This window comes from Zingiber officinale, chromosome 10A, assembly GCF_018446385.1.
Source record: "Zingiber officinale cultivar Zhangliang chromosome 10A, Zo_v1.1, whole genome shotgun sequence".
Lineage (NCBI taxonomy): Eukaryota > Viridiplantae > Streptophyta > Magnoliopsida > Zingiberales > Zingiberaceae > Zingiber > Zingiber officinale.
The window spans coordinates 93672513-93686446 of NC_056004.1; the positions used below are offsets into that span (position 1 = coordinate 93672513).

At 39.4% G+C, this 13934-nt stretch overlaps 1 protein-coding gene and 2 long non-coding RNA genes across 3 annotated transcripts; all 3 read left to right on the plus strand.

Annotated features, from left to right (window-relative positions):
* The first annotated feature begins 443 nt into the window (after positions 1–443).
* On the plus strand, positions 444–1634 carry LOC122028230. Its single transcript, XR_006124679.1, has 4 exons — positions 444–475; positions 856–921; positions 1152–1269; positions 1612–1634. It is a non-coding gene; the product is annotated as an uncharacterized LOC122028230 (long non-coding RNA).
* A 95-nt stretch (positions 1635–1729) lies between these two features.
* On the plus strand, positions 1730–4174 carry LOC122026798 (flap endonuclease 1-A-like). The gene is made up of 8 exons (XM_042585512.1): positions 1730–1788; positions 2022–2070; positions 2162–2209; positions 2369–2473; positions 2651–2701; positions 2785–2904; positions 2967–3051; positions 4152–4174. The coding sequence occupies exons 1-8, from the start codon at positions 1730–1732 to the stop codon at positions 4172–4174; spliced, it is 540 nt and encodes a 179-aa protein (XP_042441446.1).
* An 8432-nt stretch (positions 4175–12606) lies between these two features.
* Positions 12607–13240, plus strand: LOC122028125. The gene is made up of 3 exons (XR_006124650.1): positions 12607–12628; positions 12726–12967; positions 13187–13240. It is a non-coding gene; the product is annotated as an uncharacterized LOC122028125 (long non-coding RNA).
* The last annotated feature ends 694 nt before the right edge of the window (positions 13241–13934 follow it).

The following is a 13934-nucleotide window of genomic DNA, read 5'->3' on the forward strand; positions in this document are numbered from 1 at the left end:
AGCTTCTTCTGCAGGGTCTATAGCAGACTACAAAGGCATCAGGATTTTAGCCATGACATCCTTGTTTATTGTTGTTTCTGTTCATGTCTATAGAACTACAGCAGAGTCGGAGATGCATATTTCTACATTATATGCTCCAAGAAGACTGCCCATTTTCTAACAAAGAGAGTCAACAAGTTTCAGTCAAAATAGGCTAATTTTTTCATGCCTGGAGAAGGCAGCAAAATCTTTGATGTCCAAGTAAGTTTGATCTGCTTTCCATCATAAAATTAGCATGTGACCTCTTCTATACTCCTTTTGTTGTTTAGTCAGTATTAAGATAAGAAGTTCTGATTTTAAATCATTAATTAGTATTAGGATGGCGCCGAAGCCGCTGGACTACGAGTTGCTGAATGAGAATGTGAAGAAAGTTGCATATGCTGTCAAAGGGGAGCTTTACCTACGGGCTTCGGAGTTGCAGAAGGAGGGGAAGAAGGTTATGATGCTTTCTCATACACAATTTTCGTTGATTGTGCCACAACATGATTTGAGTTAAATAGAATAAATTTTATTGAAAGAGACTCTTATTTCGATTCCTGAAAGATCTGACTTTGATTGTTTTTTTTCCATTCTTGTTATCTGGTTGAAGATATCTTCCTGGGTTATTTAGCACTGTATATGTTTGCTTTATTGCTTGTATCAAGATATGAAGTGCACATATGCCTTTGATTCTTTTTATTGTTAGCTTGTTGGGATGCCACTTGTGAGATTAAAATTTGAGGTTATAATACTGCACTCCCCTTGCAATTTATTCTTAAGAAACAAGATACAAGTTGGACTTACTTTCCATGAGATTGGTTTTTTTTTTGTTTGCAGATTATTTTCACAAATGTCGGGAACCCTCATGCTCTCGGATAGAAGCCATTAACATTTCCCCGTCAGGTTTCCATTTTCTCTTTATTCTTTCTTAAAAACTACTTGTATCAAAGTGTTGATCATTCTTCTCTATTGCTTGACTTAATGAACTCAGTGAGAAAAAATCATCTTCACAAGTAAAAAATTCCTTGTACATGGAGCAATTTCTCCTTCTCTGTGCTCCCTGAGATAAAGAGACATTTTCCATTAGATTTCTCTTTTTAATGGTGTAATTTTTTACCTATACTATTCTCCAGGTGGTAGCATTGTGCCAAGCTCCATTTCTATTGGATGACCCTAATGTCGGGCTTTTATTCCCAGCAGATGTCATTGCAAGAGCTAAACATTATCTTTCATTGCATTCGGGTGGTTTAGGTATTCACATATTCCTACAATTTTCAAGTCGCAGTCTACTTAAACCTTTTCCTTTTTGATGCAATCTATTTCTCAAGCTAAATTGCTTTGCAACTTGTTTCCTCTTGTTAACGGTGATCTGGAAAAGGAATGTATTCTGTACTTGTTTGTGCATTTGTAACCCAAGCAATTTTTATGTTGACCTTTTCATAACATTTGTGTCATATTCCAGTTTTTAGTTGTATCTTTATATGTAACAAACCCAAAACATCATCTGCAGGCCTTGTTATTTTTTTCATGTTGATGAGTAAATATTGTTTTAGTCATTCTGATAAGATTCTCAACTTTCTTTCCAGCAATCAGGTGCATATAGTGATTCTCGAGGACTTCCTAGAATTAGGAAAGAATTTGCAGAGTTCATTGAAAAATCTATGCATGAGTTGGACTTTTTTATTTCTTCTTCTAACTCTTGACATTTTGTATGGCCGATAAGTCATTTGCAAGGGATGTTCAATCAAACTATCAGATTATTAGAAGCAGGTATCGAGCCAGTGTAAGTCCATTTGCATGTCTAAATATCATTTTGTTTATCATTCAACCACCATATTTTATTATCATCTTTTTTATGCCAAATATGTATTTGACGGTCAACCTCCAGAGTTGAAGAAACAAGAACTTGCCAAAAGGCTAGTCTTTACAGTTTTGTCATTATCCCCCTCCATTTTTTTTTGTTGCAAGATAATGATAATCTTTAAGCTTATTTTATTCTTTAGATATTTAAAGAGGAAAGATGCAACTAACGATCTGAACACAACAATTGAGGTCATTGCTTGTGCATAACAAGTACCTTTATTAGGACTCCTTAGTGTGCTAGAATTTCTTTTGCTGTCTTGGTTACATTTGTTGTTTGCAGACTGGTGATTTGGAGGGAATTGAAAAGTGCAGCAAAAGGACTGTCAAGGTAATCTTTGATATTGCTATTTTATTGGAAATTACCATGAGGATCTTATTGATTATGATGCAATCAACATAAAGTTAGCATGCTGATTATCTATTTTCTTCATATGTAACATAGAGTTTCTTTAAATATATTTTGAACTTTCAAATTACTTTCTTGAAGAATTTGATTCCAGTAGATGACTGTAGAGTTTTTTCACAAGTAACCAAGCAACATAATGAAGATTGTAAACGTCTCTTAAGACTAATGGGTGTGCCTACTATTGAGGTAAACTAGTCCACTTTCACTTATTGAATTCTTTATCCTTGCTACAAGAATTTGAACTAACAATGACACAATTTTACTTTCTCTTGCAAACATTTCCTAAAGCTGCATGCAATTGCTTAATATACAAGTATTGGTATCTCTAGTTTTAGAAGCTAAACTCATCTTTCTGATCTAAAGGCACCCTGTGAAGCAGAAGCTCAATGCACAACTCTTTGCAAAAGTGACAAGGTAAAATGATGCAATGTAACACATTCTATTTTATTTTTTTAACTTTAATATCCTAAACGTATTTGTTTGTTATCAATCTCTAGGTGTTTGCGGTTGCCTCAGAAAACATGGATACTTTAACTTTTGGGGTACCAAGGTTTCTCCATCATTTAATGGATCCTAGTTCCAAAAAAATCTCTGTGATGGAATTTGACGTTTCAAAGGTATATTTATTCTGCTTATTGCTAATTGAATTACTGTATTTATTCTCATCCTTATTTTTCAGGTTCTTGAAGAGCTAAGATTCACTATGGATCAATTCATTGATTTGTGTATTCTCTCTGGATGTGATTATTGTGATAACATTAAAGGTAAACTTTCTTATGAGATATTGTACATTCAACAAGTTTAACATACAAGGCTAGTACTCTACTGCTTACTGTTTACGAAATTTGATAACTAATGTTCATTCAAATCTCTAGTATGATAATGCTTGTGTGGTTGAATATGGTGTCAGTGCTACAACTGTTCCATGTCTATGTTACTTGGACTTGATATAGTTCAACATGAGTATGATCGCAATTTCTGACATGGCTATTTTTACAAATTGTACATGTGTTCAATAGGATTAGTGATTGTTCACTCTTAGTGTCACTGTTTGAGTGTCATTATCCAAGTATCTATATCCAACGCAGATTTGGGCAGTTATGGCATGCTTTGGAAATTTCCATTTTTTTTTAAATGTTTGGTTGAAGGAAAAAAAACTCTGTTTCTACATTTGATGTTCCATGAAATAAATTATACACATACCTTTGTCCAATACCTCATTCTAACATTTGATGTTACATGACGCTTATTTAGTTGTTTCTGCATTATGCAAGGACTGACGGTTAAATTATATTTTGTGAATACCAGAGTTCTTTTCCTTTCAGACACAGCCTTGATATTCCTCTTCCAATATGTTACTCATGAATGCAGCTGATTGAGAGAGGATTTATTATTATTATTATTAGAATCATATTTCGATAAGGCTCCTTGAGTCACATGGAGTACATTAGTTGGAAGAGTTTCTCCATTTCTTCTAGCAGTGGCTAACAGTTCTGCAACATGTACAAATAGATACTCAAAGATTATGTTTAAGGGTAGTCATAAGTTTGAGTCAATGTAAAACTTGATGAAGTTGCAAAAAATCCTCTTTAAACCAGTCATTAGTTGAAAACGTAAGAGAAGGAGGAAAATTTGCAATTGTCTATTTTTTCCCTAACTGGATAAAAGTAGTTTTTTAGTTGCTCTTATTCTTTGGTAATCATATTTATAGTGATTTTGACTATAACCACCTCAAACATGCAACTTCGAGTATAAAATGGTCTGTTTCCTTGTATTGCTTATTTTCCAAGAATTCATGTTGTCATGTAGACTATGATCTGGAATTATGGAATTTTATAAGTTTTGTTGAATTTTTCTTTTGCAGGTCGGGCAATTCGTGAGGCTTGAGTTTTTTTGATGCAAGAAGTGAGCTTTGTTAGGATGTAGCTTGCCTTGCTAATTTGTAAATTAAAAGCGCGCCATATGGAGAACAACAAATGGAAAACATGTGATTTAATGTATATGGAGAACAATAATGGAAAACATGTGTATTTTGATGAGTAACAACTCATTTTGTATATTTTTGTATATGTGTGGCTACAAGATGAATTATATATGGATGTTTATTTTGGATTTAATGTAGTAAATATTTAGTTCTGTATTGGTGGTTTGCTTATAGTAAAATAAGATTGGTTGTTTGGTATTAATGAACATTAAAGACAACAGTTAAAAATGTTGTAAAAACTATGTAAACCATAACGATTTTTTTTTGAAAAAAGTGATAAAAGACAACGGTTTTATCCGTTGTAAAATATATTAAAACTGTTGTAAAAAAAAGTAAAACGAGTAAATATTATCTACCACAACAGTTTATATCTGTTGTAAAAAGAGTCTACTACAACGGTTTATTTCTGTTGTTGAAATTAGCTACCACAACAGTTTTAAACCGTTGTCGTATCCTTCGTAGCTAAATTTTGAGCATATATACAACAACGGATAAAAACTGTTGTCAAATGTCTACAAAGACAACGGATTCAAAACCGTTGTCGTAGGGCAATACATTCTACAACACCCTCAGTTACTGTTGGGTTTTTCGGGCCGCGAAAACCCCTTTTTCGCGTCGCGGAAACCCCGAAACCCCCCAGCCATTGGATCCGTGCGAAGAAAAATTTCGGAAATACAAGTACGAGTTTCAAACTATGATCTACAGTAGATCTACAAAGGAAAAACATTTTATACCTTTGAAGCGTGTCCTCAGAAATCCCGCTCGTCCAACGGTATGCCGGATCTCGAAGTTGTCAACGTAGACAACTCTCTAGTGATATCCACACGAACAAGAAGTGTTCTCTAACACTCAAGGATGGAGAAGAGAGCATCACAAGTGTGTTAGCACTCTCTAGGGCTCTCGGGTAGGATTGGAAGAAGAAGAAAGGAAAAGAAGAGAACACACTCCTCTAAAATCTCTATGTGACTTTCACTAACCTTTCTTCTTGGATTAGATTCACTCTCCTTTCTTCTCCCTAGCTTGAAACCCACGACCAAGAGAAGAGAAGGAGCAAGAAGAGAGCTTAGGAGGAGGAAGATCACTTGAATGAGAGTTACACTTGCAAAATGAAACTCTTTTCATCTAATTAAGTGGTTTGTAACCTCCATGGGATACCAAGAGTCACAACTCTTGGTAACTCCCATGAGGTGGCACTTCACTTAAGTAACCATGATGATGTGGAGCATCATCATTGGTCCACATAATGCCAACTCACCAATGAGGTGGCATAAAGTCAAGTCAAACTTGACTCTTCATCTTCCTCTCAAGTCAAGTCAAACTTGACTTAATCTCTCATGGTTGATCTAATCCAACCATTTAATTCAAGCCAATTTAATATAATAAATCTAATTCATTTAATTAAATTGATTCAATGAGTCATAATCTAAATTAGACTCATTGAACACATGAATCAACTTGAGTCCAACTCAATTAGCCCAATTAGGATTACTCTTAATCCAATTTGATTCATCAAATGAATCTAATCCTCTTGGTTCATCATATGAACCTAATCTCCATCCACTTGTTCTTTGTGTGTGACCCAATAGGTTCTTGTAACGTTGGCAATGCCCCTAAACTCATTTAGAAACATAAGTAATGAGCGGTATCTAGCAATACATCATTACTACCCAAGTTACAAGAATGTTGAGATCCAACATCACCTTGTGACTACTAATTGTGACTCCTCACAATATATGACAAGTGTCCTTCTATCCTAGACATCTAGATTGATCAATGTGAGGCATAGACCGTGTCATCCTCTAATCAATCTAAATCTTGAACTCCAAGTAGACTCACTAAATCAAATGAGCTCAATATCCTATATGACTCATTTGGGCATGGTCATGCACTTCGTGGTCTCACTCTATCAAGAATACCGATGTCTCTCCCGTCATATAGGAGGGATAGATCCCATCTACATGACTCACATCCCTCCGCATAATTTGTTACATACCCAGTAATCGCTTTTATGGTCCACCCAATTACGGGTGACGTTTGACGAAACCAAAGTACATAACTCCTTATGTAGGGAACCATGGTGACTTCAGGTCTAAGGACTAGTAGTCATACTAATAGCCACATGAGAAAGTATATGACACTCATATAACGATCCATGATACTTTCTCATGGCGGGTCATTCAGTATACATTCTCTAATGCATACTCATGTGTCAACTTGATATCTCTATATCCATGACTTGTGAGATCAAGTCATCGAGTTGACCTACATGCTAGTCTTATTGCATTAACATTGTCCCTGAATGTTAATACTCGACTAGGAATGATTAAGAGCAGTGTTCCCTATATCATCTCACTATCGGTTCAACTAACCGATTGATATAGGTGAGAACCGTCTACTCAAGGACGTTATTATACTTAATTTATTTGGCACCAATACAAGTAAGTATAATAACCAAAAACCAAATGCCTTTATTTATATAGAATATGATACAACAAGTTCAAAATACAATCATCAAATGATTGGCTCTAGGGCTCTAGCTAACAATCTCCCACTAGCACTAGTGCCAATCAGTGTAGGCTCTAAGCCCAAATGACCTAGTGTGACCATCATGCTTCCTCTATGCCAAAACCTTGGTCAAGGGATCTGCGATGTTAGCCTCTGTAGGTACTCTGCAAATCTTCACATCTCCTTTCTCGATGATCTCTCGAATGAGATGGAAGCGCCGTAGTGTATGTTTGGTCCGCTGGTGTGAGCGAGATTCCTTCGCCTGTACTATAGCTCCATTGTTGTCACAATAGAGCTCAATAGGGTCAGCAATGCTAGGAACCACCACAAGTTAGTGATGAACTTGCGAATCCAAACTGCCTCCTTTGCTGCCTCTGATGCAGCAATATACTCGGCCTCTATCGTAGAATCAGCTACTGTGTCCTACTTCGAACTCTTCCAGCTCACAGCACCACCATTAATGCAAAACACGAACCCCGACTACGATCTATAGTCATCCTGGTCGGTCTGGAAGCTAGCATCACTGTAACCCTTTACAGCTAGCTCATCATTGCCTCCATATATCAAGAAATATTCTTTAGTCCTTCTTAAGTACTTAAGAATATTCTTGACCGCTATCCAGTGACTTTCACCTAGATCTAACTGGTATTTGCTCGTCATGCTCAAAGCATACGAGACATCAGGTCGAGTACATAGCATGGCGTACATGATCGATCCTATGGCTGAGGCATAAGGGATCTGATCCATGCGGTCTCTCTCCTCTCTAGAAGAGGGACCTTGAGTCTTCGAAAGACTCACGCCATGTGACATCGGCAGAAATCCCTTCTTGGAGTTCTGCATGGCAAACCGAAGGAGTACCTTGTCAATGTATGTTCTCTGACTTAGGCCAAGCAATCTCTTAGATCTATCTCTATAGATCTGTATCCCTAAAATCCGGGATACCTCACCTAAGTCCTTCATTGAGAAGCAACTCCCTATCCAGGTCTTGACAGACTGAAGCAAAGGGATGTCCTTCCCAATGAGTAGTATATCATCCACATACAATATGAGGAAGACAACTATGTCCCCTACAACCTTCTTGTAGACACAAGGTTCATCTTCGTTCTTGATGAAACCAAACTGTTTGATTGCATCATCAAATCGAAGATTCCAACTCCGAGAAGCTTGCTTTAGTCCATAAATAGACCTATGCAGCTTGCATACTCTGCTAGTATGCTGTGAATCTACAAAACCCTCAGGTTGTGTCATGTACACATCCTCGAGTAGGTTTCCATTCAGAAACACGGTTTTGACATCCATCTGTCATATCTCATAGTCATGGTAGGCTACAATAGCAAGCATGATCCAAATGGACTTAAACATCGCTACTGGAGAAAAGGTTTCATCATAGTCAATACCATGAATCTGCTTGAAACCTTTAGCTACCAAGCGACCCTTATAGATAAGTCCATCCATGTCAGTCTTTCTCTTAAAGACCCACTTACACCCAATGGGTTTTACCCCTTCAGGTGGATCAACCAAAGTCTATACTTGGTTGGTGTACATGGATTCCATTTCGGATCTCATGACCTCTAGCCATTTCTCGGAATCTGGTCTCATCACAGCTTCCTGATAGGTGGTAGGTTCATCTTCTATGAGCACAACGTCATCATGGTCAGACAAGAGAAATGAGTATCTCTCAGGCTGACGATGTACCCTATCAGACCTTTGAAGAGGTGTGTCTACTTGAACTGGTTGTTGTTCCTCAACTCCTTGTGGAACAACATCATCCACAACACTTTGTGGTTCCAGTTCAACTTCCATCGAGGCATCAATGCTATTGTTCGCATCTTGAACTTCTTCAAGATCGAACGTGCTCCCACTAGTCTTTCTAGAAACAAAGTCCCTTTCTAGAAAGACCCCAGTCTTTGCCACAACTACCTTGTGCTGACTGGGAATGTAGAAGTAATATCTCTTAGTTTCCTTGGGATATCCAATAAAATAGCACTTGTCGGATTTGGGTCCTAACTTGTTTGAGACTTGACGTCGAACGTAAGCCTCACAACCCCAAATCCTCATGAAAGACACCTGGGCATCTCTCCCAGTCCATATCATATATAGTGTCTTTATCACGGCCTTGGATGGAACTCGGTTGAGAATGAAAGCTGCCGTGTCTAGAGCATAGCCCCATAAGTATGTCGGAAGATCTGTGTGACTCATCATAGATCGTACCATATCTAATAGGGTACGATTCCTTCTTTCGGATACACCATTCCACTGTGGTGTTCCAGGAGGAGTGAGTTGGGATAGGATCCCACACTCTGCTAGATAGTCACGGAACTCATGGCTAAGGTATTCTCCACCTCGATCTGATCGAAGTATCTTAATACTCTTGCCAAGCTGGTTCTGTACTTCATTCTTGAATTCTTTGAACTTTTCAAAGGATTCTGACTTATGTGTCATCAAGTACACATAACCATATCTACTGAAGTCATCAGTAAACGTGATGAAGTACCTATAACCGCCTCTAGCAACGACATTGAAAGGGCCACATACATCACTATGTATAAGTCCTAACAAATCAGTCGCTCTTTCGCTGTGCCCACTAAAGGGAGTCTTGGTCATCTTGCCTTGTAGGCATGACTCGCATATCTCATATGATTCTAAATCAAATGAGTCCAGCAAACCATCCTTATGGAGCTGGGATAAGCGCTTGTCATTTATATGACCTAAGCGACAGAGCCAGAGGTAGGTTTGGTTCATGCCATTTGACATGAACCTCTTGGTATTTATGTTATAGATAGGGCTCTCAAGATCTAGAATATAGAGTCCGTTTATCAGAGGTGCACTACAATAGAACATATCGTTTAAATAGACGGAACGACATTTGTTCTTTATTATAAACGAAAATCCTTTCTTGTCCAAACAAGAAACTGAAATTATGTTCTTAGTCAAGGCAGGCACATAACAACAATCATCTAATTCTAGTACAAGCCCAGAGGGAAGAGATAGATGGTAAGTTCCTACAGCAATAGCAGCAACCCGTGCTCCATTGCCTACTCGTAGGTCTATCTCACCCTTCGTCAATGCCCTGCTATTCCTCAGCGCTTGTACATTAGTACAAATGTGCGAAGCACATCCGGTATCTAATACCCACGATGAAGAAATAGAGAGGTTGACTTCTATAACATGTATACAAGTAGAAATCTTATTTCTCTCTTCTTAAGATCTTCGTATTCTTTGGAGTTCTTCTTCCATTGCCTTGCTTGTCCTTGATATAGGTGACAAAGATGTTCAACTATATCGTAAGCGCCCATCATGTTGCTTCGAAGCTCCGAGTTCATGGTCGCGAGCATAAGATGTGACACATCTATCGTCATCTTGATGCTTCAAGCATCACGCCCGCTCACGTGGCGGTGGCGGGAGGAGCCTCCGAATGGGCCGCTCCAACGCATTTACATTCTTGGGTGAGAACTATTCTCAGATTCCTGTACTAGTCCAGGAAATTTGCTCCGTTGAGCTTGTCCTTCTTAAGGACAGAACGCAGAGAGAAGATGTTCGTGTTTGACGTCATGGCAATTCTACAACAGAAATAAATGCAGAAATTTGTATCATATTCTTAATCATTTAATTAGGCCTTTAACTAAATGATGCACCCACTGAATTCTATAATTTATGTGGGACAAGATCCACATCATACTAACCCTTGAGTTAGCTTTGGCTAATACGCCCAAGACTTAGTATGATCAGTAGATAACGATTACCAATTACATCTCTATGCAACTCTTGTTTATAGGATCAAAATCCGCATTTATATTAAAACTCAAGTTAGCTTTGGCTAATACGCCCGAGAGTTAATATATATGTGATTTTGACCTATCTTTCCAACCGTTGGAAGAATGCCTATAGTTATACTTGATCCAACCGAGTTAACTAGGAATACTCAATCTAATTGAGTTGTACTCACCCATGCGTTGATAGGCGGGACCAAGATTGTCCCTCCGTACTCTACCAAGATAGTATGTGTTGCTCTGCTTTGGCAGATTCAACAACAACATGCGATCGAGGTAGTGGTAGGTATCACGGCATGGTAGGCATTACGAGTTGACGTGATTTAGATCTAATCTAAACGATGATGCGTATCATATACTCGATAGATCTAATCTAATCGAAGGGTGCATCATGTGCACGATTTAGATCTAATCTAATCGCTAGGCACTAATTAACTACTTAATTAAACATGCATCACATACATATAAGCAATTAATTAAATTATTTTGTGATTGTGTCAAGACCCTACTACGATCTTCTCAAGCCAATGAGAAGATCGGATGGTCAACCTAAGGTCAACAGCTTCTCAAGCTTCTTCCTTTGACCACCTTGTGTTGCTCGCGCCCTCCTCGTAACTCCGTCTCGTGTGGACCTTCCACCGCTTCAAAATTACATTACAATTTTGAAACTCGAGTTACATTCGAGTCTAAATCTAATTTACAACCAGAATATAAGAGAAAGGCACGACGCGCAGGCCGTGAAAATAAAATAAAAATAAAATAAATACAGCACGCACATCACATAACGACACGCAGGCCGTATTATGAATTACAACACATTTCCAAATCCAATTTGGGTCGTTTGGGCCATGACTATCACAAAATTAATATATAATTCAAAATTATATATTTCTATAATTTTCTGTAATTTTTTTTTATATAATTTTACAGATTTTATGAGTAAATCTTTCCCGGCAGTCCCGATTAGCGATTTCGGGCGCAATCGCGGAGCAAATTCCCTTGCGGGGTTAGGGGTAGTACCCCTACCCGCGATCTAACCATCGCGAGTTGCTCCTAAGCGATCCAAGAGCGCCTTAGCCCGCTGTCCCAAAAGATTTTGGGTCGAAACATTACCGTTTTTGGAAAAACTTCTCGGTAGTCGAAGCCTACAAGTGCCGAAACACTTGTGCTTCGCTTCTACGAGAAAATTACCCATTAAAACTATAAAAACATGAATTTATAGAAAGTTTACAGATCTATATTTTTCATAAAAATATGAATCTAAACTCGTACTCGCTTCGCACGTGGCTCTGATACCACTGTTAGATTTTTCGGGCCGCGAAAACCGCATTTTCGCGTCGCGGAAACCCCGAATCACCCTAGCCAACGGATCTCGTGCGAAGAAAAGATTTAAAACAAAATTATGAGTACGAGTGTAAAATACCGAAAAAATGACGATTTTTAATAAGGGAATTTTCCGAAATTTTTGGACATTTTTCGGGAATTTTTCGGAGCTCGTACGGACGAGTTGACGGGGATAAGAACGGGGTCCGGAAAAGCCTGTTTAGGCTATCCAGTTTTAATAAGGAAAAGTTTTATTTTTTCTTTTCCTTTTTCCTTTTTCTTTTTCTTTTTAATTTCTTTAAAACCTTCGTTTCTTCCCCCTCCTCACACCCGAGCCCGACGCCGTCTCCCTTCTTCTTCCTTGCCCTAACCGCCGCCGGCGGTTACTTCTCCCGAGCCTCTTCTCTTCTTCTCCGGCCCTGCCCAAGCGCCGGCGAGCGCAAGCCATTGCCGGCGATCCATCCTCTGCCCTAGCCTTGCCGTGGAGTTCCTAGCGCCGTCGCCGCAAATCACCGCCGCCCGATCGCCTGCCCTAGCCACCCGACGTCGAACACAGAAGCCGACGCCGACCCCAATCGCCGGTGCCCTAGAGCCGATCACCGTGCATCACCCTTTCTTCCTCTACCCTGGTGTGAGTTCACTGCCGATTTGCTGTGCCGCCGCCGAGCCGAGCATCTCCACCGCCTCTGCCCTAGACAACCTGCAGTGCCGGCGCTGTCATCTGTGCCCTAGCGTCTCCGCCGACGCCAAGCAGTGCTGGTTTTTCTCCTCTCTGCTTTCATCTTGAATATTCCCGGCCAATTCTTCTCGGATGCTCCTTTGCCCTAATCTTTGCTTTGTTTTCTCTGTGCTTTAGTTATCTCTCCGGGTTGTGGACAGAGGCAAAGCAATCCGAGACTAGCCTCTTGGTGATCCCAATCTGCTGCCCAACACCATTGTCTTTCCCTCTTCATTCCTCCGGCAGCCGGTTTCACTACCACCAGCAGTAGATTTTGTATTGTACTACCATCACTGAAGAAGAGGAAGTGGAAACAGGGAGGAAGCAATTGTAAAACCTCTGTGGCCGGATTGTACCCTTGACCACCTACTTGAGTTTGGGTAAGTATTTGGTTTATGGATTTAGTTGACACATTTTTGACACATGTTCTAGGTACGACTTGATACATAATTAATTTGGTTATCGGGTGATTTAGGTTTGTAAGTTGTATAACTGTGTGATTGGGGTTCATGAAACTAACCCAAACTAGTCAGTGGATTAGAAATTAGTTTAGCTATTTGTTTATAATTAAATTAGCTAAACTGTGCGATTTAACACAGGACTTTGACGCGAGACGAGTATCTCGGAGTCAGATCGGACCTTTCTATTTTCGGAGGCGGGTACTTTGACTTATGTCTTTTGATATGCATAATAAAGTGTTTAACATATAGCAAGAATTGTGTTTCCATTTTATTCGGTTGGTCACTACATGATCTGTTACATGTTGTTTGTTTATTATGCACTGCATGTTATTATTTATCTGACCATACATGCTTTCGGTAGTGACCCAACCATATGATACATCATGTTCTGGACCTAGGGTTTTATATGATACCCTATCTGTTTGTGTACCTTCCATTTGATACATTGACTTGTGGTACACCTTGTATTTATGTATGGATCTTGCTATGCTATTCATGAGATTGCCATGCTTAGTGTCATGCATCATGTTTGCATGCTGTGCGATTGTCGGCTCCACTATGGTTGAGCCCATCGCCAGTTACATGTACTGCACACACCACCACCACCCATGAGTTAGTGGTATATCAGACAGGTGTGTGGCAGTTCTGCTGTTTGGCTCCGTTGGTCTGAGGACTCAGCGTGGTAGCCGGCAGTCAGTTCCGCTCGCTGGCATTTAGTGTAGCAACGTAGTAGCCGGCAGATGGTGGACTTTGTTTGGCTCCGTTGGTCGACTCAAGGTGGTAGCCGGCAGAGATATCCTCCCCGTCATTGTGTACGGGAGATGAGAGCATTGAGCTCCCCATTTATGATTTGGGGCGGAGGACGAGTACTCGACAAGATTCCGTC

What these genes read in the sequence shown, in the direction of transcription:
- LOC122026798 (XM_042585512.1), top strand. Translation starts at nt 1,730, where the DNA reads ATGGCCGATAAGTCATTTGCAAGGGATGTTCAATCAAACTATCAGATT. An exon ending in CTCTTTGCAAAAGTGACAAG is followed by an intron (nt 2,702 to 2,784) that starts GTAAAATGATGC and finishes ATCAATCTCTAG; the next exon opens with GTGTTTGCGGTTGCCTCAGA. An exon ending in TTATTGTGATAACATTAAAG is followed by an intron (nt 3,052 to 4,151) that starts GTAAACTTTCTT and finishes TTTCTTTTGCAG; the next exon opens with GTCGGGCAATTCGTGAGGCT.